Raw genomic sequence first — 27,644 nt, forward strand, 5'->3', positions numbered from 1 at the left:
TTCTGTGCACAACACCTCGTACATGCTGAAACTTATGGAGGATGTGATTGATCTGGTAGGAGAGGAGAATGTCGTGCAGGTCGTCACTGATAATGGGCCGCAATATAAGGCTGCCGGGCAGGTCTTGATGGAGCGGCGGCCACATATTTTCTGGACCCCATGTGCTGCACATTGTATCGATCTTATGTTGATGGACATTGGAAAGATCCGTAGGGTGCAACAAACGGTGGAGACAGCCCAACGCATTACGAGGTATATTTATAACCATAACTGGGTTCTTTCATTGATGAGAAAGTATGCAGGGGGAGAGATTCTGAGACCAGGAGTCACACGGTTTGCTACCAACTTCATCGCACTTGATAGCATACTCGAGAAGAGAGGAGCCCTACGTCAGATGTTTGCCAGTCCCGAGTGGTATGATAGTAGATATTCTTATGCCGGCACTGAAGGAAGCAAGATAGAAGACTTGGTGACGAGACAGCCATTCTGGCAGCGGGCTACTACAATAGTCAAGGCTATCAAACCATTATATGAAGTGCTGCGGGCCGTAGATAGCGAGATCTACCCCCAGATGGGGTTTTTGTATCACATGATGGTCAAGGCAAAGGATCAGATTATGGAGGCAGATCCAGCACATGGCCGGTCATACATCAACATCATTGAGCAACGGTGGGGAGCGCAAATGGGTACGGAATTACATCTAGCAGGTAAACTAAGATATAATTATAGTGACAATTATAGTGATGGATATAATTATATAATTATGCTAAGATAGTCTCGTATATGTGCAGCATACTACCTAAACCCCCGGTTTCAGTACAGCATAGATGGAATTGGTATGGATGAAACACTTCTGGATGCTTTGCGTAATGTGATTTACAAGATGGAGGCAGATCCAGAAAAAGCGGCCCTATGTCTTGAAGAGGTAATTATGATTTAGTAATTACTAGCATGTGTAAGTATATCAGCATCTTCAATTATTAACATGGTTTTCTTATGCTTATTTTTCACAGAGCAAATTATTTAGAGAGGGCAGCTACAGTTTTGGCCAACGAGCGGCTGTCGTCAGCAAACACAATATGAATCCAGGTACGTGACACATCAGCAAAACATTCACCTGGTGTTACTTAGTTACTATTATGGAACTATCATATATGTAATCTTCATAAATATTTTTGCAGCTGAATGGTGGGTGCATTTTGGCGGATCCGCGAGAAATCTAAAGCGGATAGCTATCCGGATCCTCTCCCAAACAGTCTCCTCTAGTGGATGTGAGCGCAATTGGTCCACCTTCGCCCTTATCCACAGCAAACAAAGAAACCGTTTGACGCAAAAGCGCCTCAACGACCTTGTTTATGTGCATTACAATTTGCGGTTGAGGCTAAAGTGCATCCAGGAGGAAGTGGAGCTCAAGTATACAGATCCGATTTACGGGTCCTTCACCGCTGATGACGATGATCCACTACTCGGCTGGCTTGTAGGCCAGCAGCAGGAGCCCGAGCTTGACGAGCCAGGATCGCCTCCACGACCAGCTACCTTCATAGCCACCGAAGCTGGGGTCGATCCAGAGCAATGGGCTGAGCGCAATATTCCACGCACTCCCAGAGCTGATCAGCCACAGGCACAGGGGAGCCAGACAGAGAGGGCCAGGAAAGGAAAACAAAGAATCCCAATGGAGAGTGTCGAGGAAGAGACTTGGACTGGCAGCGATGAAGGTTCTGGTGGTGATGGATCTTCTAGCCATGGAGGGAGCGGAGGACAGTATGGTACTCATGAGACACAGCCGGAGGGTGGTCTTTATTTCACCGGTGAGTCTCAATTTATGGGTGCTACACAGGATACGGACCACGGTCGACCACCTGATAGAGATCGTGAGGATATTATTGGATATAGAAGACGGGCTCCTCGAGGTCGTTCAGGAAGACAGGATACGACTGCAGATCCGAGGACATACGGATACGGATTCTATTATCCACAGCCTCAGCCTGACGAATACGGATATGGTGCATTGGATTTTGCTTCCGCCATATTTGGATGGGCCCCTACACAATCAGAGGACACCTCTCAGAGCCAGAGCGTGAGCGAGAGATCCGACAGTTTTTATAACCTGGCGCGTGTTCCTTCTGATTGGGTTGATTTGCCTCCTCCTGATTATACTTATGATCCAGATATCTACGAGAGCCATCGGCACTCGTCCCGATTTTAGATATCCTAGAGTACTTTAAATGTAAATGATTGTATCTTAATTCGAAGATATTTTATGTGTATGATTTTATCATTTCGAACGGGAGGAAAACATAACATGCAATGATGCATCATATATGTTTCAAATTTCAACCCTAAATTTAAATATGAAAATATCAAAAATCATGAAAAAAGTAATAAAAAAACATCAATTTTCATTTAATTTAAGATCCAACAGAGACAACATTAAAAAAAAAAAGTCTGGCTCGCGGAGCCCGGCCGGTACCGTACCGGTCCGGCCGGCGACCGGTACGCCGAGCCGGACCGGTACGGCGGACCTTGACCAAAACATACTCGAACTCTAGTTCAAGCTCGAATTCGAGCCTTCATCATAATTAAATAAAAATATTGTTAAAACAAAATATAACAAAATATTATATTTTAAAATATTGAATTAATAACATATTACAAATAAAATATAATACTATTAAAAATATACATATACTCAACTATGCTCGTGAGCCTTCGAGCCAAGTATTTTGCTACTCGAGCTCAACTCGAAACACTGTTTGAGCTCCTCGAGCTCGTCAAAGGTCGATTCAAGTCGAGCTTGGACCCGAGTCGAGCTCGAGCAGCTTGCAAGCTGCTCGGCTCATTTGCACCCCTACTTCCTATAAGCTAAGGCTGGCCATTGTGTCTTTCCTTTTTGTGTCTAATCCACTATTGAGCAAATTACAACAATTCTCCTATAACGAAAGGACATTGGACAATTACTACGCAAGGCTTAATGACTTAACATCACCAAAAACAACAACGGATTCAGTGACCCAAGTCACAATTCGTAATAAAGAACATCCTTCAGTTGAAATCTTTAGTTCACCTCCTTTGCATCTTTAATTGCTGCCCTTCTTTCTCTTCAACTACCACAATAGTGATTCTGCTTGATTGCTCAACAAGCTCCTGAACAACGGTCCATGGAAGAGCATTTGCAAATTGATTTCATGAAGCAAGTATATCTAAGACCATTCACAAAGTCCACATGGGCCATGGGTCAGGTCCTCTCTGATACCATTTGTAACAACCTAGGATCTCATCTAAAAAAAGCTAGCAAGAAAATGTTATTTGGATTCTTTAGTCCTACATAAGTGCCCAATAATAAGTAGGAAAAAAATCTCTAGGTCTTGTTCTCTTAATCTCGATAGTATTCCTAAAGACTAAAAATATTTAAAAGCATATTAAAACAAGATGTTATATGTTGACATATAATCATGTCTACAGACAATGGTTGTAAGACCTATTTTGGCTATGAAACTTTTAATATATTAGATTCTTCTAAGTGTTTTAGTTTTGACATTGCTCGTTAGTATGTATAATCCATCTAGAAAAAATTAAGATTTCAAGTAAACCAAGCATGTCTTACGAGTCAAACCCTATAATAAAGATGGTCGAACCATGCCAAACCGGCCAATTCGTAGCGTACCAAACCAGACTAATGGGTACCGACACGGTCTAGCCTATAAATTCGAGATAGGGTTGGCTTAGTGTAAACCCCACCTCCCCTACTTTCTCACGAAGAGTGCCCCCCCCAACTCTACTTGCAATTTCAAGAGAGCGCCCCTGCCCACCGCGCACAATCCCCCCCCTAGCTTCTCACAATGGTCCAAGAGCACCTCCGGTACTCCCTCTCTTGCTCCGAGGGTTAGTTTCCTTCTGAAGATAGAGTTTCGGGCAAGCTAGCAAAGAAGTCAGCAGTTAACCGGTGGTTAGGGTTTCCCGCAATCGTCCCCCTTCCTCCCTTTCTCTCTCTCGCTCTGAGGGTTAGGGTTAGGGTTTCCCTCAGCCCTCCTCCCACTCCCTCTCCCCTTCCTCCCTGTTTTGATTCATTTCGAAACAATACAATACAGACCCATACCATACCGAATCAGTCCCCAATCAATACGATCTCTAGTGCTGGTTCGACGAACCTTGCCCTAGAGGATGTGCAGTCGTTTATCACATGCCTGCTGATGCTAGTGGAACAGGGTGTCATCCCTCCTGTTATTTTAATCATTGGAATTGCATCTTTGCTCACTATAGTTTTGTATCAATCCAAAACCTCACCCAAAAAGGCTAGCCACCAGAGAGTGTTATTTGAATTCCTTGGTCATATATAAGTAGCCTAGTGCATAACAAATGTGGGGCTAAAGACATCCCTGCACGAGTCCTCACTCACATACTTCCCCCTTTAAGTGCTAGCATTCTCGCCGGGTTAAGCATCCAAATCCTTTCAAATCTAATCACAAGTACCACAAGTCCAATCACAAATAGCATGATCAGACGGTGATCAACCCAAATAGGCCCACATAAGGCCACATATGCATACACGCATACCCCACTTGCAATTACTATATGCAGTCAGGCTGCATCTGGATTGAAAAGTCATTTTGCTTAGCACTTTAACGATATGCATGCACTAGGATTAACATTGTACGGCCATATATGCAGCTTACTTATCATTATGCAACTACTTATATTGCCTTTTTAGCATGAGGTGACCATGTCAGCCATGTAAATAAGGCATGTTTAAGATAATGGTTGGGTTGTATGTGGGTTTCAAGTGGGCTAGATGCATGTATATTAACAATGTCAATATGCTAATTGTGCTATAATTATCGCCACTAAGAATCAAGTACTGAGTAGTAAGCACTACTTGCTAGATATTATTGTCATTAATATTCCTATTATTTATTTATTTATGAAAAATACTATAATTATCATATACAATGTATTTTATCTTTTAAATGTTTAAAATGCGAACTACATATGCAACCACATATGTGGCCCACATAATGCATGTTCACTATGCAGTCACTCACCTCCATACAGCAGCCACTTTTTCAAACGTTAGTTCAAATACATTCATCTACCAGCAAAATAGCAAATCAGGAGATGATGGTGCTGACATTGGTGGTGAAAGTAGTGGCAGAGGATGTAGGGGTCAAGTTTCTGTAGAAAATAATAAAGTCAATTTCCTCTTGAAACCTGCCCGCTCTTCTCAAGTTGGTGCCAAATCTCCAACAGTGGGGGTAGAAGCCGCAAGCATGTCAAAAGTACGACACAAGCACAAAATTAGTGCACACTAATCCAAGAGAATCCTCAAACTCAATGCAGACCACTTTGACCATTACGAGCAGGGTAGGACAAAGTTTAAGAGCGAGATCCGCCATATCGGAAAGCTAAGTCACAGGCCAAACTTCCGAAGGCCATAACTTAGTCCTACGATGCTCGATTGAGATAATCTTTTTTTTAAAATTGGATGGTTTTTCAAGATATACAACTTTGGGCTAGCCCCCAGGGGGTTGAATCGGGCCGAAATTTCATCGTTTGGGCTTCGAAACGAGCTGGTCAAACCGAAAGTTTCTTTTTCGGGCAACACTTTGACTTAACGTTATCTCCCAATCCAAGAAAAATCAGACGAAGTGACAAAAGGCAGAGTTGATGTAGAAGCCGAGATCCACCTCCTTAAAAATTTTAGCTTTTTCTAGAATATTTTCAAATTTTAGCTTTTTTTAGAATATTTTGATTAGTCATATTTATTTTAGGATATCTAGTCCTATTCAAACTAAGAGAGAAATCCAACCTAAATTGTGAAAGGGAGAACCTGGCTGATATTATAAATAGGGGCTATGTACCTTAATTTAGGAGGTGTGGATCCTCAATAAAAGAAAAGGAGATTTAAGCTCTACTTTTGCAATTCTTCTTTCTTCTAGTTTTCTTTTAAGAGATTCGATTTGAGCGAATTGAGAAAAATTTTTCTTCTCCCCGATCGAGTCAGGTTGGTGTCACAGGCATGCTCTTACCTGATGGAATTCCAACTTGATCTGATCAAATCAAGTTGGTATCAGTGCCAGGTTCCTCTACATTTATGGGAGTAGGTTGGTATTAGAGCCATGCTCTTACCTAGTAGAATTCCAACTTGATCTAATCAGATCAAGTAGGTATCAAAGCATCGGTCCTCTACATTTGTGGGGGCCTTTGTTCATGGTCCAAACACATGAGCAATACAAGCAATCAAGAGAAGGGCTATCTATACTTCAAGTACATCGAAAGACAAAAACGATTATGGCTGCTAGTTCTTCCTCAATGGATGATGAGACAAAAGGACGTCTCATGCAATTAGAGAAAAAGATTGCCCAACTTACCGAAATCGTCTTCAGATTGGCGAGACCTTCAGCACAAGCACCAACAACTCCTGTTGTGAAGCTATCTCCTATGTCTAAAGATGAAGATCCATCATCCAGCAAGAAGGATGCACTACCTATAGGTATGAAAAATCTCTATTCAACCCTTTAAAATTGAAGCTCGAATCGAGATCCTTGTATATGATGGAATTGTTGATGGGGAGAAGCTAGATAATTTGCTAGACCGGTTAAAGACATACTTTACTATCTATGGATGCTCTAGTGTCCAAAATGTACCTTTTGCCCTTCTCGAGCTTTCTATCCATGCTCTTACCGGGTGAAATTCACACATAAGGAATAATGTTTCTAATCTGACATAGAATAAATTCAAGAGCCTAATCAAAAAGCAGTTCTACTCAATCGACCATAAGAAGGATCGCCTAATCAAGTGGCAGTACCTATAGCAGAAGTATGATCAGTCTGTCGAGGACTACATCGAGTTCCACAGGAAAGCAATTTCACTCGAAATCTCCATCGTTGATCATACAGTTTTAATGAAGTATGTTGGAGGTCTCCACAAGAGCATCCGGAAAAGGCTGAAACTCTTTAAAGTTGAAGACATCAGCGAAGCCAGCATGAAGGCCATGGAGATTAAGAAGAATCAGCCTAAGGAAGGTAAAAAGGGCGATAAGTTTAAGAAAGGCGGCAAAAAATCAAGCAGAAGAAGAAGCAGGGCAAGAAATAAGCCAACACGACTCAGAAAAATTACAGCGATCATTGTAACCTCCATGGACACACCAAGGAGAATGTTAGAAATTTCACCATAACTAAGAGATATATTGACAAGGTGACTTGTGAAGTAGTTTTTTTGGATATTTGCCAGGTTATCCTTGAGCCTGTACCTTTGGGATCGAGATACAGTCTTCTATTGACGTCTGACAAAGTATCGTCTCATAAAAGATGGAAAGCTCATGATCAATACCTTCAAAATACAAGGTAACATTGACCTTGCAGCTACTGCCCAAGCAAAGCGACCTGTTAATGCCTGCAACAATTTTATGATGACGGTATGAGAACCCGATAGCACCTATGAGAGGCCAAGCTCTCGTCCCTTGGTTCTACTAATCGATCTACCAAGATCGAGATCAAAGAGAAGTTGCCATAGTCATCATCAACAAGAAAGGACGGCAAGCAACCCTACCATGAAATGCAAATTCAGGAGCAAAGCAAGTGGCTCGCTGAGACTCAAGAGCTAAAAAGAGCCAGGCCAGAAACCAAGGTCGGTGGAACCGGTATCGGGCACCGTACCGGTTTCTCGGCGGCACAAGTCGGTATGAGCCTGCGCTGTGCTATGCTGGGCTTGTACCGACAGAGGAGAAGGCGATGCAGTCCGTGGAGAGAGAAAAAGAGAGAGGAGAGGGAGGGAGGGGACGCCGGTGGAGGGTCACAGACTCCGGCGGAAGACCGGCGGAGGCTGACGCCTAGGTGGGAGGCGAGGTCGGCCTCCCGACGGCGTCCGCATCCCTCTTTCAGCCTCCCTCCCTCCTCCGCTCGCCCTCTTTTGCTCTTTTCTTCTCCGTCTTCGGCAACGGTTTTCATTTTTGGAACCATATCAGTGAGCCTCCAATACGGCTCAAAACGGCTGAAACCGTCCGGTTCAGAACGATTCCGCCGACCTTGCCAAAAACCATCTCCGAGCAAAGCTAGATGCTTAAACTGCGAGATAGAGAAACAGGTGTTTCTCCACCTTCAGTTCTAATTTAACAGGAGATAAATCTCCTAAACAGGAAGCCTTGTTCCAGGAGGATCCTCAAACTCGATGTGGACCACTTTAACCACTACGAGCAGGGCTAGACAAGGTTCAGGAGCGAGATCCACCAGATCAAAAAGCTAAGTTGCATGCCTAACTTCTGAAGGCTATAACTTGGACGTATGATGCTCAATTAAAATGATGTTTTTTTGAAATTGGATAGTTTTTCGAGATCTACAAGTTTTGGCTAGCCTCCTAAGGAGTTAAATCGGGCTGAAATTCTATCATTTGGGCTCCGAAATGGGCTAGTCAAATCGAAAGTTTCTTTTTCGGATAAGACTTTGATCTAACGTTTTCGCCCAATCCAAGAAGAAACAAGCGAAGCGACAGATGGCAGAGTTGACGTAGAAACCGAGATCTACCTTCTTAAAAATTTAAACTTTTTCTAGAATATTTCTAAATTTCAGTTTTTTTAGAATATTTCTATTAGTCATATTATTTTAGGATATCTAGTTCTATTCGAACTAGGAGAGGAATCCAACCAAAATTGTGAAAGGAAGAACCTTGCTAGTATTATAAATAGGGGCTACATACCTTACTTTAGAAAGTGTGGATCATCAATAAAAGAAAAAGGGACTTAAGCCCTACTTTCGCAATTCATCTTCTTCTAGTTTTTTTTTTAAAGATTTGAGTCGAGTGGGTTGAGAAAAATCTTCCTTCTTACCGATCGGATCACACCCACCTGGTTGTAGGTGCTACCAAAGAGCTCGGCATGACTTATGTAAAGTATTCCATGGTAAAGGCAGCTTGCATTGTTCAACATGTGGACATGGCAAGAGAGGCAACCAACAAAGGCTACAAGCTCATATTAGTAGAAACTACAATTGGTTTGAAACAACGAGGATATTTGACAGGATCAGGGGGATGTAGATATGGGAAAAGCAAGGGATGATGGCCTTGATTTTTGAAGCTGTAGACCACAAGGCTTGAGGTGAAAGGCATGATGGCAAGCATCGAATGAAGCTAGAGGACGACAATATAGAAACTGGCCCCTACATCAGTTGGATGAGGAGACATACGGTGGTCCAAGAAAGTCAATTAACTTTCTTTAAGTTATATAAGTGCCAAATAGAGGCAATGTCATTACTTGTTATTTGACAGGTCGGTAGTATATGAGGATGATGGTGTTATTTTGATGATTAACACAACCATTGAGGAAATATCTAATTAGTATTACAAGTTAACGTGATACATCACTACTAAGTTCGACACTCTCGATAGTCGATACATTAGAAGAATGAGATCAAGATGTCTTTCAATGATTAATAATAAGATAAAATTTGTAATAGAAAAGGAATAGAGAATTCTAAATTCTAATTCAGCAAAGTTTCAAGTGAAATGTACTCTTAAGGGCAAAATAGTAATTTTAATTGTTAAGAGTATGTAGCACTACCATGGCATACATTCAAAATTGCTTGAAATATATTTCTTTGATTGTATGGATGAGTCTAACCTTAAGATGCAGCAAAGTGTGGAATGAGTCGACCCCAACATAGGTGGAGTCGACCCTGGCACATCATGGAACCATCAGGCACACCTCTACAAAAATGGCACGGATGAACAGTAGTGGAGTCGACCCCAGGAGCGGAGCCAACCCCAAAGAACCTTGAGTCGACCCCAGCTTCAAGCCTTAGGAAAACAAGTCTCTAGAATTTACTGAGAAGGCCGACCCCAACTTTTCTTGAGCCGACCCCAGATGGAGCCGACCCCAGGAATGCTTGAGTCGACCCCAATGGAGTCAACCCCAACTAAACATGAGTCGAACCCAAGGCTATGTCGTTCAAAACTGTCTCTGAAATCCCTGAGAGGGTCTACCCCAATGAAACTTGAGTTGACCCTACTGTAGCTTGAGTCGACCCCAAAAGGAGTTGAGTCGACCCCAGTGACACAGCTGAAATACAAGATTTTGTGATTCCTGAGAGGGCCGACCCCGCTGTAGTAGGAGTCGACCCCAGCGAAAGTTGGGTCGACCCCAGTGGAAGTTGAGTCGACCCCAAGTATGATGAACAGTGGTTTGAGTCGACCCCAGAAAAGTTTGGGTCGACCCCAGCACGGGCAGAAGCATAACGGCTAGTTCTGCAGAAGTACTTTTTGATCTCCCAACGGCTAGTAACGGATAATTTTTCAAATCTAACCAATTGGGAGTAACATAAACACGTGGGAGAGTATTTATAATGACACTATTCATCAGAACAAGGCATCCTTTGCATGAAAATCAAAGCTTACTCAAGAAAGACAAAGCCCTAATTTTCTTCATCGAGGTGCTTCATTCAAGAGTCAAAAGAAAGTGGTTGAGCAGATCAAAAGAGGCATTAAGAGCTCCACCAACCCTTAAAGAATGAAGCATTCCTTGACAAAGAAGAAAAGAGCCTTATCAAAGCGATAACTAGATTCTAACTCTTCTTTGTAGTTTATAATTGTTATATCAGCTCATCTAGGAGTTTCAACCTTCTTCTTAACAATCTTGTAAGGTTTGTTGGTGAGCCCATAAAACCAACGGTGTAGGTTTGTTGGTGAACCCGTAAAACCAACGGTGTAGGTTTGTTGGTGAGCCCGTAAAACTAACATAGGTTTTTGGTGATCCCGAAAAAACCAAAGTGTAAAGGTTTTTGGATTGTGAGCCCGAAAAACAATCCAACTGTAATCCGCGGAATTATAGTGAATTTCCAAGGGGTCGCTTGGGGAGTGGACGTAGGTGCATAGGAGAGCACCGAACCACTATACTTCTTGTTGTTTGTATTGTGTATTGTTCTAACTTCACTACTTGCACTTAATCTATATTAACTAAATCACTCACTCATCAATTAACATAATTAAGGAATCGAAAATCAAGAAAAACCAATTCACCCCCCTCCCCCTCTTGTCTTGTCACCTTGGGCAACAGTCTAGTTATAGAATTCCAACCAATGTGCCACATCAAGCATTTGAAGTACTCCGAAGCCCAGTGCTGATGGAAAATTGTTCTTAAAGTTGTTGAAATGATGAACATGTAAAATTGCAAATAGCATTTACAGGACTGGGTCATCACAAATAACTATAACAAAGGGTCACATAAAATAATCCCTTTTTTACAACTTCTGACTGACAATTTGTGATACCTGATAATTTTAAAATATGATAATTACCAAATGGTGATGAATATGAAGTTTCCACAAATGCTCACCCTAAGTGCAATGAGCAAATGAAATTTTCAGCTGCCAATAATCAACAATGGTTCATGACCACGCTACAGACTATATTTTATCAAGATAGCATGCAACTCATAATTGAACCAAGTGTAATGGCGCCTTAATTTTGGGGGCTGGTCAAAAGTATGCAAATAAATTAATAAATCAACTTCCCAGGCCGCACTAAATTCATTAACATACATTGTTTCCACCGATGTCCAAGTTGACCATTAACAGCAATAGCAAGGTCCTGTTCAATTAATTAGTAGCCAAAATTGTTCAAGAAGTTAATTCAAATATACTCCATGTTTCTTTTCCTCTATGACAAGTCTGTTCAATTAACTAGTGGCCCATATTATTTGAGAGGTTCAATGAACTATAAAAGTTCTCCTTTTCTCCACGATATTCCCTTTCACTTGCATGTTTCACTTTTCAACAAGCAAAGCATATAACAATGCAATTACCTGTGAAATACATTGTTCTTACAAAATGGATGAAGAATGCATTATGTTTGGGATATACTTTAATCTTGAATGTGAAGCAAACATATGAAAGTTTAGTGTTTCCTTCACATGGTCATAAAAGACAACAAGGTTAATGATATAAACAAGAAAATTGGTCTTCTTATATCATGTACAAAAAATACAGCAACTCACATGATAAACAGCCCAGTCAAAAGTGTTTAAAACAAATTCCAGAAGGTCACGAACCCCTTACCGTATTAAAAGCACAGTTTCTTTCAGACAAAGAAACACCAGCAGCTTCAAGTAAATTTCCAAGCAGGCAGGCATAACCAGGATATTCAAGTGATGCATCATTCGGGAGGACACTAACATGACGAGGCAAACATGATGCCATTTGGTGAATATAATATTTGCCTAGTCCCCTGGTTGAAAAAACCTGAAAGGCCAACAGCTTAATCCACGTAAAAACACTTGATATAAGACCAATGTACCAACTAGTGTAACTATTGGTAAGCAAAAAATGCATGCCTTCTTTATGCTTATTCAAGACAAGTCACTAGCAATAGTGAGCTTGATAAACTTCATATGTACAATTAACAACATAACTTACACACCCCATAATTAGACACTATTTTTTCAGTTTTACGAAATTCAAAATTTACGTCATAGAATACTTTTTTAAGTTTGGGATTCGTTCAGGAATAATTTAATACACAATAGCACAAGATGAAATTTTAACATGGAAGGATTTTGTTAACACTTCATCCAACCTTGATGGCCCTAATTCCCTTCCAAAACTTTCTACTGATAGAAGAGCCTATATGCATCCACACGGGTGTTCTGAAAAAAATTACCTCCTTGAAGTATGATAGGTGATGCCATAGAAAAGGAATGGTAAGAATTTGTGAGGAAAAACTCCATCGTGGATCAACACTTGAACAACAACATGGATGCTGACCAGCATGTGAAGCAATGAGGATAAGAACATGCTCCAAGGAAGATGCACTTCCACGAGACTCTGGAGTATTCAAATTTTGCTGCAATAAAGACTCTTCTATCAGGAAGAGAATAGCAGGAGCAGACAGAGACAAGCACTGCACATGTCGGTCTATTTTCTTTCTTTGTGCATGATATGTCCTAAACATCTTGACGTTATTTTGAAACATGCAATTTTGCAAATAATTTAAAATAAAATTCTTACCACACCAGCTAGAACCATGCCACGCAACAAAGAGAAAACTTTTCTCTGCAGGAGATAATCAACTACTTTGCAGACCCATGGAAGTTCAGGATTTATTAAACAAGCCACTGTTTCTAACAAGATGATTGTTGGCATAGCAGAATACTTGGACGGCATCAGAATTTGATTTTTCAAATGAATCCTATGAAAAGGAAACAAAATAAAGATCAGGTATTGCAACAGATTCCACATACAAAGGGGCTTACATGTAGACATGTCATTTGTAGATAGCTCTAGTGACAAAGACAATTAACAGTGTACCCAAAAGCACAACTTTCAGGAAACAATTGGTTAATATAACGACAACTCAAGAATGCATCAGTTTAAAGAGAGTTTAAAAATGCCAACAATTCTGCAGATATTTTGGGCATAGCATGGTAAATATATGGAGACCAAACACTATGCATGCTACATGCCTGCACGTCCTTCGCACATGCTTTTATCAAAGAGGTGGACCTGTATAGGTCTTTGTTTTTTCCCCACTTTTCAAGGAACAGAACACCCAATCTCACCCCAAAGACAGGAAGGCCCTGACTCGAACATGTATGTTGGACTCGAGGCTTTCCCATTATATATAGAGAAATTAAGGCAAGAGGTTGAACAGAAACAACCAATTCCATTTTTAAGTCAAGAAAATGTGAAATTAGCTTCAAAATTCATCAAATCTCCACCAATGGTTTATTTGAAAAGAACACTTATTTAAAAAAAATCTTCAAAATTCATAATAAAACTCTAGCGACATCTCAAATCCATATTGATAGCTTAAATACTTCTATTGAAATATCAATACTTAACTTTCAATATTTTCAGAGTTTGGCACATTTTAGAGGGACCAAGTTTAGCCGTCTCGGTACCAGATCCCATATCAATACCATGTTGGGACAGTATCAATACGCCTTGTACGGGGTCGGTTCGGCATACCGAGACTCCGCACGCATTCCATACTGATTCTCAATTCAGTATCGTATGGTACGGTACACTTGCCACGCCTGGTATGGCGAACCATGAGAGGGACTATCATAATATTCCAATGAGTCTTTTCCTTGTACCTTTGATATACCCCCCCCCCCAAAACACGCCCACCCACTTACAAAAGGAAAAAAAACACCTCTCCTCCCCTTGTAACCCAATTCTAACCCTCAAACATGTAGGGGTTGTATGTCTGTTTATTTGTTATTGATGCCACTCAATGTCACCATTTCAAAATTGTGCAGCCCTTTTATCACAGGACAGCATCTTTGCATGCTTATTTTATTGGCTTCCATCTTTCATGTCACAAATAACTAATTTAAGCAATATGATGCAGTTGTACTAGAATCTAGAATATCCTAAGAAAGATGAAGCTACCCTTCTAAATGTGCTTCCTATTGAGCATTTCTTGTCTTGGCTTGTACGATTCTTAGAAACATATGGTTATCATTTTTGCAAGTTTCAAAGAGTATCATATCACATTAGGTTATGTCAAGTGTTCCACCATTTGTTATTTCAGTAATAACAAGCAAAACAGTATTATGCAGATTGGAACTCCAACATATACTACCAATCATCAAACATTATAGAATGTTGTGCTAGGACATTCAAGACTTCATTACCATTAACTGGATCAAATTTTCCTAAACAAATAGAATGTCCTTAACTATTTTTGAAGATTATACAATTATAATAATCTAAATTTTGAATGTGTTAGGCTTTGCACAAAGGTACGTCATACCGTACCAAACCAGATGATGCGGGGCATACCGTACTGTACTAGTTTGGTAATGGTATATAGTACGGAAGGCATACCAACACTCGGTACGCCAAACTGGCTGTCGATACCGACACGGTGACAGGGTGGCACCGATACAAGGCCTGATACCGAGATGGCGTACTTTGTTTTGCACTGCATTAATTTTCAATATTTTAAAAAGCGATTGCAATATGCAAGTGGTCAAGGGACCACTTAGTGCCCATGCAACATGCAGGCTGCATAAGCGGGTGCATATACGGTTACTATTTTTAACTATTTCAAAATAAATATAATATATTAAGTACAATAAAAAGAACAATAATGCTAATAATTTTCTTATGGACGAAAAATAGCAACATTTGTAAGAATAACAACAAAAGACAATTCATGCTTATTATTTAGTATCAAATATCAAATAGCAGTAATTACAATATAACAACAATTTAGCACTATTAATCCCATAACAAGCCAACCTGAAACCATATCAAACCTAACCACCAGCTTGAACCCACTTCCCCCACATGGGCCCGCATAAGAGTAAGTTTTATACAATATATATATATATATAGCTCCTAAATGCTAAGTTGGCTCACATATGTACCTGTACAATATTAAGCAAGCAAGATATGCAACCATGCAGTGCTAAGTTGACCGACCTTGGTCCATATGTAATGTGACCGCATATACAACTGCATAGAGGCAATGCAGTGCAGTCAAGGAACCACATATACATATGCAGTATGCACCACATTTTAAGACTATTAATTTTGATTCAAAAAGTCACACCAGAAAAATATTATGATGATCCCAAGACAACCTTATGAGGTTGTCACAGATATTAGTGTGCAAAATCCCAACAGCAAAAGATTGGGACTTGACTCAGTGACCACTATATTGAATGAAAGGATAACTTCAATACCACATCTTTTTTTATGAGGATGATGACAATAAAGTTTTTTTCCCAATTATCTTTTCAATTATATCAATATAGAGGTTAGAATTACAAAGTTGAAGGACAAACATGTACTAGACCTCTCTCCAAATCTCACTTCTAAATGATTAAAAGACAGGGGAGCGAAAATTGAACATGCTCACCAATGCAAAGCCCAAGCAGCTATTTCAAAAACAACATGACACATGCAACTCACCTATTCTGGTATATTGCTTGCAGACAGATATACGCAAATTTTTTAACCCTATGCACCACAAGAGAATGTTTTGAAGAGTAATCGAGGCCGGCAAAGAGACTTACAATACTCCCTGTAAACAAGTAAATCCCATATCAGAAATAACAAAAGATCCAACTAGAGCAAAGCAATCACTGCACGAATATTACAATCCAGCATAACATTGGATGAGAAGTTAACAAAAAGCAAAATACAAGGTATTGAACCACTATTAATAATTATTTAGCATGTCAAGGGAGAAAAAAAAAAAAGAAGTAAATGTCATTGAAATCAGGTACACCATACGAGTGAACACCTAAACATGTTATTGCTTAACAGAGATTTACGGAAGGAAGAGAAACAAGTAAAGAAAGCATGACAGAAAGAGATCACACACGACCAAAAAGCACAACAGGTAGCTGCCAAAACCAATTCCCACTGCACTGCCTCTATCCCCACTGTCAATCTCTTTTAAGTCTGGCATCCCGTATCTTTAGTAACTGTTACAAGCAACCCATCCACTCTCTTGGGAGGTTGATTTAAATCTAAAGAACAAAGTTCAAGAATCCTTCATTATAAAAAGAAAGCAGCTAAGAGCAACTTTGACCAATAACCATTTAATACTTAACAAGATCACATTTTAATCACCCACCAACTCGACACTCATGTGACAGCATCTCTAAATTCTTGATCCTTTGAGAAAAGAGCACTTAATTTCCAATCAAGTCAACCTTTCAAAGATTTGGAGGAAGCATTAAGAACCTTCTCATGCTATATTATACAACATGCCACACTCCAAAACCTTGATATCTCTATAATTCCCAGCAAACCACCACCAGATTTCACTTCTTGACTACCGTTATATCAAGGTGAATTATTTAAACATGGTACTCAACATTTTCCAATCTTAAATTAAGATATTTCACCTGATCGTTTAACTTGTTAAGAAACATTTTGTGGATTTATTACGAAACTAGGAATGACAATGGGAGAAATAGTAAATAAAAGGAAGTACACTTATCACATATTTTACACTCAAAAGATGAAGAACCAAATCAGATAATTTAGGTATCTAGAACAAAGATTTCAGGGGACTGCACAAATAGAAGATTTAAAATTATGCTAAAGAGCAAGAAAAAACAAGGAAAATGCATGAGACAGCATGACAAAAGTTGCAATAAAGAATTCAGAAGCTCTGCCCAATCTGACATCCAATGCACACAATTTTTTGTTATCTTTCCAACGAAGTCTCGTCAAACCACCCCTATTTTCGTCATCACTTTAGCTCTTTTTTTTGAATGGAATCAACGTTTTAGCTCTTAGAAGCAATGATTGGCAAATAACTCCTCTGATTAATATATAGTTGGACTTGGACAGAAGCATACATTTATCATTTGGGGCAGATTTCATTGATGATGTGGTGCTTTCAACTAGAAAATTATGGTACTAAAGACAATCACACACTATAATGCAAAAATATAAAGGAAACTTTTGGGGGTAAAAAAAAGAAACTACTAAGTAGAAGAAGGTACGTGGAACATAAACAAGGCAGATTAAATGCCCTTATTGAAAATATTAGACAAGAGATGCTAATCTGGATGATTTTCCAATTAAACCTAACTAAAACCTGGATCTGTATTTAGGGGCACATATAAAAATTTCTGAATAAGTGATTAAAAAGTCATGAGTGCAAAAGATTTTCTTGCATACAAGAGGCAATTCTCGTCTCTGTGTTTCATCTTCCAGCGAACATTTTACAAGATATGAGAATATTGAGACAGCAAGCAAAACTTGGATCTATTTTCCCTTGAAAGAAATGCAAAATAGGATGTAATAATATTGCAATCCAAGTTAGATTCCATGCATGGTGTCAGAGCAGCAAATACAATATTCCAATATTAGATCCATAGCAGCAGCAACAGAGACAATGGAAGCATCATGTTCCCCCGGACCAGTATGGACTTGTCACCATCATTATGCTTTACTACATGTTTAACTCTTAATCAATTTGTCTTCCTCCTTGACATCTCATGATGTTTTTGAAAATTTCACCATGTTTATTATTATATCACCAGTGTCCAAATTAATTACAAATTCAAGCTTAAAAATTGTTCTGCATATTTTATAGTCAAAAACAATAAAATTGGAATATAAATTAATCGGTATATTTTTTTTCATTTATCAGTATATACGCTCCATCCAAATCGTTGAGCACATGAATACATTTTTTTCTAAATTGACGACAAAAGTAAGAACAAGAGGAAGAAGAAGAAGATAAAAGGGAGTAACATAGGCCTTTCATAGTTGAGGGCTAGATTTGCTCACGAGCTGGATGGCCTGCCCCGCCCATCCAAGCCCAGAGCTTTTTGAATGGGCCTAGGCCTAGATTTTAAGCTCGGCAAGCCGAGCCACGCCTAGATTTTAAGCTCGCCAAGCTGAGGCAAGCCGAGATTTTAAGCTCGGCAAGCCGAGCCACGCCTGGATTTTAAGCTCGGCAGGCCAAGTCGGGCTAGGCTTGAAATATGAGTCCGCCTGTTAAAATGGGCCAGGTTCGAGTTTAGTTCAGCCCGGCCCAAGCTCGGCTCAGCTTGAATCTTATATAATATATAATGTATACTTATGCCTTACGGATCCGAATTTAGTGACCAAAAAAATATTAATATCTCTCTTCCATGCACCAACACTCCTTATGAACAACCATAAACACAAGTTCATGGCCCTTACCCATCCCTTTCAAATATTTAATCATTACAACCATTTTTTATACTTTTAAAACTGAAAAAAAGGTCCAAGAAGCCCGATGCTAGGACTGTGTTTGGCATTATTCTCTCTCTTTTTTTAAAAAAAATCTGGAAATAGGAATTCTATTTTTTTCAGATTTCTAACAAAAGAAAACATGTTTGATTCGCTCTCTTGTTTTTTCACAAGAAGGGCCGGCAAATGGTCGGTGATGAGAGAGAGGAAGCAGGGATGGGGCTGGCAACGTGGTCGAGGATAAGGGAGAGCTTGACGTCGGGCAAAGAGGCAATCGAGGGAGTGAAAGAGGAAAAGGAAGTGCGGATGGGGCCGACGACATGGTCGGGGACAAGGGATAGCTCGACATCAGGCAAAGAGATGGCAAGCAAGGCTCGGGGATTCGGTATGGTTGGGCAGGCGCAACAAGCCTGAGGGCGATATTAGGCAGAAGAAAAGATGTTGAGAGGAGAAGGGTGAAAACTCACTTTTAAAAAAAACTAGAAGCGAAAATTTTTACTTTCACTTTTCCAAAAATAATGGAAGTTGTTTAAAAAACAGAAATAGAAATAGGATAACCAAACATATTTCTTGCATTGGATTCCATATCTCTATTTTTAAAAAAAAAAGAAATAAGAGAAAAAGAAGTACCGAACAGACCCTAAGCCCGAGGCATGCCCGAAGCCCAAGTAAACACCGGGCCAGAAGGCCAAGACGGGCCAAGCTCACGCCTGACTAGTTTCAGATTTTCAGTTATATCTTTTGGCTGAGCCTGGCCGAATCCAGCCCAGCCAGCCCATTAAACAGGTCTATGTAGGGCATGCCGTATTGCTTAAAAAAGTCCTTTAACAAATTTTAAAATTAATAAAATACCAAGAAAAATAAGTGTTTGATAACATCGACTAAAATTGGTCCTACAAGTATTAGTCAAAAAAATACTTCTACGAGATGCTAGAAAAACTAGCTTCTAGCTTCTTTTTGTGAGATTGCTTCATCTTTCAAATATGGTATGCCCATTGATAAAAATTAAAAAGTAGTGCATAAAATGTGATCACCAAACATCAGATATACCACAAGATACTTTTTGTTTAATAACATAAATAAAACTGGTTATTGACGATGACTTGTTAAAAGCAAAAGTAACACCAAGCATGTCCTTTAATGAAGAATCATATAGTTTGATAACAGGAGAGCAGCAAACTAGAACTGTATCTTATGTTCACTTTAAAAATCAAATTTACAACTTAATATCAAGAATCTAATAGTACCACGATGTGAATATCAAGGCTTTAAAAATGGTACTAGACAGTGTGCCAGTTTTTTGAGAAACCGGTATGGTACTAGGTACCAACCCATGATATAGGATAGTGTCTTTACCAACACATTCTGTACCATTGTGCTGGTTTTCTGCCAGAACAGTACTGTACCACTTGTACCATCCCGTTTTTGTGGTTTTTAAGACCTCGGTGAATATACCTCCTAAATATAATAAAAGATGAGGAACATTGTGCACCATGCTGCTGCTTCTCCAGGCATACATGATAAGTAAAAGTAGAGAATATTTGAACCAGACAAGCTCAAACACAGGTCCATAGTTTGTGAGAGATGGCTCAAGATATGACAAGTGTTGTCCCAAGTTAAAACATGTGAAATGTGAAATTAACTAAGAATATTAGGCTCTACTTATCAAAATAAGGTATTCAACTAAAATGAAAGGAATCCTCATGCTAAATAGTAAATAAACCTGTTAGGCATACCATTATATCTAACATATTGGAGCAACATTTGGCATGCCTCCAGAAGGATGCTGACATCACCATTGTTGTTTGCAGTAAAGAAGAAAAGCATCTGGCGAAGAAACTCTGAATCGGGACCAAAACAATGCCTGGCTTGACAGAACAAAACACTAGAAAATGTTTGCAAGAAGAAAAAATGGAAAAGGAAGATAGTGATAAGAACTTAATTTGAAGATAAGAATCAACCTACCAATCTGCCTTTTGGCAATGGTCGCCAAATGTAAAGCAGAATTGTTCTCGCACCTTTGAACGTGCCATTTCAACAGCCTTCCTCCCTCTGAAGCATTTCTGCAGCTAATACTTAGTCAAGTTCCATATATTGCAAGCACAGGGGAAAGGAAGAGTGACAATGATGTCTTTTCTTATAATTACATATAAAAAATGTTGAAGCTGAGTCTTTGAAAAAAGTATCTCAAACACTCAATTCCATTATCTTCTGAAATGCAAATCCTACAAAAAAACATGACCATAAACAAAACCAAGAGATAAAGTTGCCAGTTTCACTAATAAGACAAAAAATTAATACCACCCCATTTCTGTAGGTACGATACCCAAAAACTTTCATTTAATCGTCAGACCAAAGGTATTACCCCTGTGTGGGCCACATGGACAGTTAACAAAATACGAATTATGCATGTAGTCATGCATAGAATATCTTAATTGGAGCATTCCACATTTTAGGGTTCAAAAAGGTACAGAATATGTAGTCACAATCATATTTTGCATGTTAACCGAATATGATGGATTTTCATAATCTAAAATCAATTCATCCTTGAGCATTGTTGTAGTATTTCTAAAACTGGGTAGAACTCACAAGATTATTGTTTTTTTACAATAAACTGCAATATTTTTTCAGTAGTGTGCACACACTTGAAATGAAGAGAATGGATACATGGGCCAGTTAACAGTAAACAGCTGGAGTGACACATGGCCAAAACCTGCTAGTAACTTCAAATCTCTATGTACCCATCCATCAGCCTGAGAATGTTCAAGAACAACACCACCAAGTCCAAATAGCTTGATAAAATTTCAACCAACAAGTGAGCAACCATTTCAGACTTCAAAACCAAATGAAGACGTTCAATCAACCTTGACCCCTTTCAAGTGATGCTACACCAAATGCAGATAGGACATGTTTATAGTATGTATGACAGCACAAAACTGTTGTGTACCCTTTCATTTTGCACTAACTTCTCCCCAAACAAAAGATTCCCTCAACAAACAGAGCAGTGCAGCAAACTCAAATTAAGGTTGATACTTTAGTTTTTTACAGATCTTTTGTTCATTAGATTTACAGACCCTTTATTCATTAGATTTTGGCTTGCCCTGCTGATTTCAGAACAAAAAATGAGAAATTTTCTAGAGTATTATAAAAAATGATAGTTTCAAAATTACATCATTTTGTGTCTGGATCCCAGCTATCACTTTTTAATACCATAAATAGCTTGCATTTTTTCTAGCATACTTAGAGGCTGTTTGAAACCCTGCAACAACAGATGCACTGTGACTGATTTGAGTTGCATGTGGCTGACTTTGATCTGTTTTGGGAGTCTGCAGCATTAGATGCAGCACTTTCTGTTTTCAGTTTCGATGACCACAGCTGAGGGTGATAAGTTCAAAGGAGTTGTTTGGTTGGATGTAACAGTGCTTCAAAGGAGCCTTTTTTCACTCGCCGCAATGCTCAGCTCACTACACTCCTTGGCCACACCAAAGAGGGCCAAGAAGCCCTCCCTTATCAGCAGCAAAATCCACACATAACCATACATGCCACAGCAGCCTTGTCATTCTTCCCTATTAGGGAGAGCTAGCATGCCCCCATTCCTCATGCTAATGACCTGGCACATCACCCAAAGCACAACATTGAAATCTTCCTCATAAGAGCCATAAAAGGAGTTGGTGAACAGGATCATCAACTACAAAAACAAAAGCACCCTCCATGCCCTACCAAGTATTGATCAATGCCTATCAGTTGCACCCCAACCCCCTCCCCTCCTTTTTCATGTCCTTGTACAGCAACAAGCATTGAAGCATGCTAGAATTGCTCGAGGTTCCCTGGAAGATGGCAATGATGCTAAGGATTCTCGAGGAGGCATGAGTATGATTTGGGCAATGATGAACCCTAACCATGGGCATTGAAACAAGCAAATAAGGTTGCTGAAACAGTCGAGGAGGTAACCACTAACAATGAAGGAGAAAAAGGTAGTGGCAATGGTGCAAGAATCGGGAAGGATAACAAAGGTGAGCTATAAGTGGAAGTTGGTGCTAAGGATGCAACGAAGCCTCTTGGCATAGATGCAAATGGCAATCTTAACAATGGCGATCTTTGGGATGGTGAAGCGAGCAACAAGATTAGGGTCAGTTGCACTAGAGAGGCTAGGTGAGCACGAGAAAAGACCAAGGAGGGGGCAAGAGGCAATGTAGGGAGCCAACAATGTCAAGGAAGTCGAGGAGAGGTTGAGGAGACTAGAAAGCCACTCGGAAGGGGCGTTGGGCATTGAAAGGAGAGGTCATCAAAGCTACGTGACTAAGTCCTCAAATCCTCTCCCAAGTGAAGAGGGGAGCGATAGAATCTCATCCAAGGTGCGAGCAGCATAAACTCCTATAGCTCAATAGACAGTCATTTTGACCACAAGTCAAGCTGTAACAGTTCGGTCCCAAGTTGCAACTAACCCAAGTCTCAACCTGCATCATGCAATCAAGTTACAGACCTCCAAATACCCAAGCTGAGCTACACTTGAAACAGAACTTGCAGGCAAATTCAGCTACAAGGATCCAAATAGCCACTTATACACTCCTAGTAGTAAGTAAAAAAGAAAAATTCAAAACCCTGGATGTAAACAACACGGCAAAAACTATTTATAATGTTGGCAATAAACAAGGTAACAAAACAAAAATCCCAACTTTAAAGAAATAATGAAGAAAATCTAATTCCTTTTCTAGAAGCAAAAGTATGTCCCTGTGTTTAACTAGTTCTCTCTGCATCATTTTTGTGATAGTAACACAAGAAGGAAAACTTAAAATCCCTGTTGTAAACAAATCAAGAAGAAAACCTAATTACAAATGGTAGGAAACAATAAAGGAAAAAAAGAAAAAACCTAACTACAACAAACCCACATGCATTCTAGTTGTTCAATTGCTAGTCAATCCAAAAATCCGAAGCATCTATGATGATAAGATTTTCAATCTCATTGCACTTTGATAACCAAACCATAGACAAAGTTATAGCATAAACCATCATCCCTTCAAACATGGAAGTCTTTGCTCCACAAAACTGAATTTTATAACATTATTATATTATTTTTTATCATGAATTTATAGGCTTGTCACCAAAGTTTGCCGTCTCGGTACCGGACCCCGTATCAGTGCCACACTAGCACAATGTCGGTACAGTATAGTACGAAATTTTTTTAGCATACCAAATGTCGGTACGCCACTCGTACCGGGTACCAATACCGGTACAGTACGCCCTGCACCGTCCAGTTCGGACCGGTACAGCGTACCTTGCTTGTTACATTCAAATTAGTGAATCAAATATGTAGAAATATAAAAAAATTACATTTAGTCGATAATGCAAATGGAATGAATTAGACTTAATCATGCAATTTCAAAAAAATGAAGAAAAAGAAAAAAAATCTATGGAAATTTAAAAGGGTAAATTTAATAGTGTCCAGTTCATTACTTGCCAATCAAAAAAAAAAGATCCAAACAGTTAGAAAATAAAATACTTAATCCTAAAGAAATTTAGCATTATTACACAATGGAGGTACCATGCCACACCACTTCATAATATATGATATATGCCATAATAAACAAGTAAAAGCACGATACAAAGATATGTGAGTCGATATCATGCATACAAATCTATGATGGTCCATATTGGTATGTTTGAATGCATCCACACTGAAACACATATTAACTTGCAATATTCCAAATGCATTGGAAAGAACCATTTTCTTTCCGCAGCCTCGACACACGATGAGGCATGTTATGGTACAAATATAGTACCATGCATTTAAAGTATCCATGTCTTAGGTGATAACGTACTATGTTAACCGATGATCAAGAAGGATGCAAAATGCAATATTCTGATCGTAGCATAAAGTTTGGATTCTTAGATATATATATCTCTATTAGAAGTCTTCTAATGTATTGTTTTTGAAACACATTGTTACCCTAATAACAATGCAATGATCCCACTTAATATGCATCCCATTTTCTGTTAGAATGACATGGTGAAAAGCTTTTGAGAACTCAAGGAAAAGAGAATGAAACCTTACTAGTAAAACTCCTTTCTTGAAGAAGAGAAAAACTTCGCGACCCATTTATTATCCACAAGGACAGAACAGATGCATTTGGTAATTTTTGTCAAGTCTTCAAAATATTACATTTAGATGGGCATCCAATTTCATCTAAGAAATGCAATTTTTGGTATCAATTACTAAACAACAACTTCAATTAGTTATTTAATGTTATTCCATATGAACTAGTTCAAAATGGCAACATCCTACTATTATAATTAGATTGATAGTAACAGTCATAAAAATTTACCTGAGCTACCCATGATCATAAGTCAAGAGCATGCATCATTTCTTTTCCAATTTCTGCTACCATTTATTTCATTGAATTTGGTGGCAATGCTTGTTCCTTGACTCTTTAATATATCTTAAACTAATACTCATTTTTATCCCTACTTCAGAAAAGGAACTTTTCAAAAACAACTTAAGTATAAAAGTATTATCCCACTAGTGTAGACTTCCACCAAAAACTTTCACTGTATAGTATGTCTCCAGTTAGGAAAGGACTCCCATCAAAAAAATTTCCCCAAATAATATGTTTCTTGGTTAGAAAATGCCGCGTACTTAATGATTAAATGATTTAATGACTAGCAACTGAACAACCAAGTTTAATTATATATTGGCTCCTCCAGACTATGCAATAAAATCATTTGTGGGTGTTGTGACAAGGATATGGAGAGATTTCTTCCCAAAATATACTTAATTTTGGAATTTGAATGCCCAGATAAAGGCTCAGAGGACTTGGGTAGCTCATGCTGTTTGCATCGACAAAATAGATTATTGAGAAATAAGTATAATCAAGCTCCAAGATATCTCGTACCATCAAACATCCTTCCACATCTTTCCGTTATGCTATACAATGAGCTAAAATACACCCATTATATTGTGTTTGCAGATATAATGATATGAATTGATAGGCAAAACAGAAGCAATGCCATGATGCATCATCATTTAGGCCCCATTTCGACAACCAACAAGCTAATCCATGTATCTTTTCTGATGTGATTGGGAGGGTGTAAGGAAACTGGGCAAGAAGCTGAAGAACTTGGACGGATTGATCCCAAAATCACCTTGTTAGATGGTTCTTGTGTTTTGAGAAACTCAGGATTGGGAAAATGACTGCCTCTGCCAATTCGATGCTGCAAATAACATTCGCACATGAAATATCTTGTGGCCAGAGTGACTGGAGCCAAAATTACCCTGAAAATTTTGGATAACCATGTATAACTGAAAAATCTTAAATTGATGAACCATGTTAATGAGAAAGTCTAGGGAAAGTCCATCAACTGTGCCAAATCATCGTATTCTAGGGATTTGATATATCCGTATAAGCGAAGTATGCTCCTCCTTAACCAATTCTATTCTGCTCCTATGCTCAGCTTAGCCACACAAAAGTTGCTATATATCATAATACCAATGTCTCAAGCACAAGCAAACTCAGACTGACAACCATAACCCCATCATATCAAAGCATTTATAACTGTCTTTACTGTCCACCTCTTACCCCATAGATGCTCCCGAAGTGAAAAACTATAAACCTTATAAACCTTAAAACTAGCCAAATGTAATTTGAAAAGCCAATCTTAACCACTCAGTTCCAAGATATAGCGTTCCAGCCAGCGAGAATTGAATATTTACATGAAACGTTCATACTCAGCATCAAATAAGAACAACTCACAGAGAAATAAAATGTCGCCTACTAACCTGGATCTTGACAGCCGCGTTGGACTGCTGCCGTAACCCTAACCGGCGCTTCCTTTCGAGCCGCGTCTGGTCCAATAGCATCTGCCGATCCCTCTCCTTCGAGCTCCGTCCCCCCAAGTCCACTCTCTTCCGAATGGATGCATCCCCCGAGAAGAACATCCTTCAATAAATTCGCAAAAAAAAAATAAAAATCACCAAAAAAAATCATCAACAAAACAAAATATAGCTATTCCACACGGATTTCTTGCAAAAAAGGTCAGATTCCTCGCTAAGACATCAAGAAAACGCCCGATTGCATTCGGGATCGAATCAAACCTGGAATCCGGGGGGTTGATCTCTTCTCTAGGGGTAAAAGATATCACGGGAGCGATTCTGAAGCGGAGATCCCTTCGTTTCGCTGGCGAAATCGGACGATAGAAAACGGGAGAAGGTGGGGAGCGAGTCCCCAGTAGAGAGGCGGTGCCCGGCTTTTTCCAAGAAACTAGAAGCCGGTGAGTTCCAGGGGTCCCGGTTTATACCGACGGGTTTCAGGGGAATGCCCCAGGGCTGAGATTTCTTGAAATGACTTGGTTTTTTTTTATGTTCAGGTGGAGAATGACGGTAATGCCCTTAGAGGCGGCCACGTGTTCGTGGAATCATGTCGGTCCAGAAATTTTCCGCGGCCGGACCCACTCGATTCGATTTCGAGTCCGAGAATTGGACCTGGACCGGACCTGTCGGTCGGAGACAACAGACCTGGTTCGATACTTCCAAAAAGAAAATGCCGGGAATCCAATCACCGAATACAGGCTTAAAAAATAATAATAATTAAAAATGAAAGGGACTTATAAGCAATGGTGACTAAAAGGTGGGTTAGCCCTCCTTGAATACTTCAATCCAATGGTGAAAGCCCTGATGAAATCAGTATTTGAATTCTAGGTCATTTGATAGCATGCCAAAATGAGTGCCTCGTTCACTTATCCTGATTATTTAGAAAAAGTGCTCAACAGAAAACAAAATGATATTTAATTTTTCTTGAGTCTGTTTGGTTTCAAATAGTAGGATCAAAATTTAGGGAACTTTATTATTGTAAACGTCTATATTGTGTAGGTTTAATCTAGGAACTTTTAGATGATCCAGAAAATTAAAAACAAAAAAAAGGCATGATGTGTGTTTTGGACTGCATCTATTACATACATGGTCTATTGTGAAAAACA

General features: G+C 39.3%; 2 protein-coding genes across 5 annotated transcripts in view; one reads left to right on the forward strand and one right to left on the reverse strand.

Annotated features, from left to right (window-relative positions):
* The window catches only part of LOC103715777 (E3 ubiquitin-protein ligase UPL6), a 50,187-nt gene extending 23,196 nt beyond the window's left edge, over positions 1 to 26,991 (reverse strand). For 3 of the 4 annotated variants that reach the window (XM_008803531.3, XM_039121559.1, XM_026807961.2), the window contains exons 1-8: positions 26,764 to 26,991; positions 26,449 to 26,608; positions 20,640 to 20,737; positions 20,411 to 20,538; positions 15,903 to 16,014; positions 12,987 to 13,167; positions 12,640 to 12,822; positions 12,039 to 12,221 (exon numbers count right to left, since the gene is read on the reverse strand). In XM_008803531.3, the coding sequence (XP_008801753.1) occupies positions 12,039 to 12,221; positions 12,640 to 12,822; positions 12,987 to 13,167; positions 15,903 to 16,014; positions 20,411 to 20,538; positions 20,640 to 20,737; positions 26,449 to 26,607 (1,044 nt within the window). In that variant the 5' untranslated portion in view covers position 26,608; positions 26,764 to 26,991. Of the gene's footprint in view, positions 1 to 12,038; positions 12,222 to 12,639; positions 12,823 to 12,986; positions 13,168 to 15,902; positions 16,015 to 20,410; positions 20,539 to 20,639; positions 20,738 to 26,448; positions 26,609 to 26,763 lie in introns of those variants that run through there. The other variant, XM_026807963.2, reaches the window with a different exon arrangement.
* On the forward strand, positions 884 to 2,223 carry LOC120108035. The gene is made up of 2 exons (XM_039121560.1): positions 884 to 925; positions 1,014 to 2,223. Exon 2 carries the CDS (start codon positions 1,673 to 1,675, stop codon positions 2,204 to 2,206), a length of 534 nt encoding a protein of 177 aa, XP_038977488.1. The 5' UTR covers positions 884 to 925; positions 1,014 to 1,672; the 3' UTR covers positions 2,207 to 2,223.
* Positions 26,992 to 27,644: the final 653 nt, after the last annotated feature.

Source organism: Phoenix dactylifera, unplaced genomic scaffold (genome assembly GCF_009389715.1).
Source record: "Phoenix dactylifera cultivar Barhee BC4 unplaced genomic scaffold, palm_55x_up_171113_PBpolish2nd_filt_p 001140F, whole genome shotgun sequence".
NCBI classification, from domain to species: domain Eukaryota; kingdom Viridiplantae; phylum Streptophyta; class Magnoliopsida; order Arecales; family Arecaceae; genus Phoenix; species Phoenix dactylifera.

What these genes read in the sequence shown, in the direction of transcription:
- LOC120108035 (XM_039121560.1), top strand. Translation starts at nt 1,673, where the DNA reads ATGGAGAGTGTCGAGGAAGAGACTTGGACTGGCAGCGATGAAGGTTCT.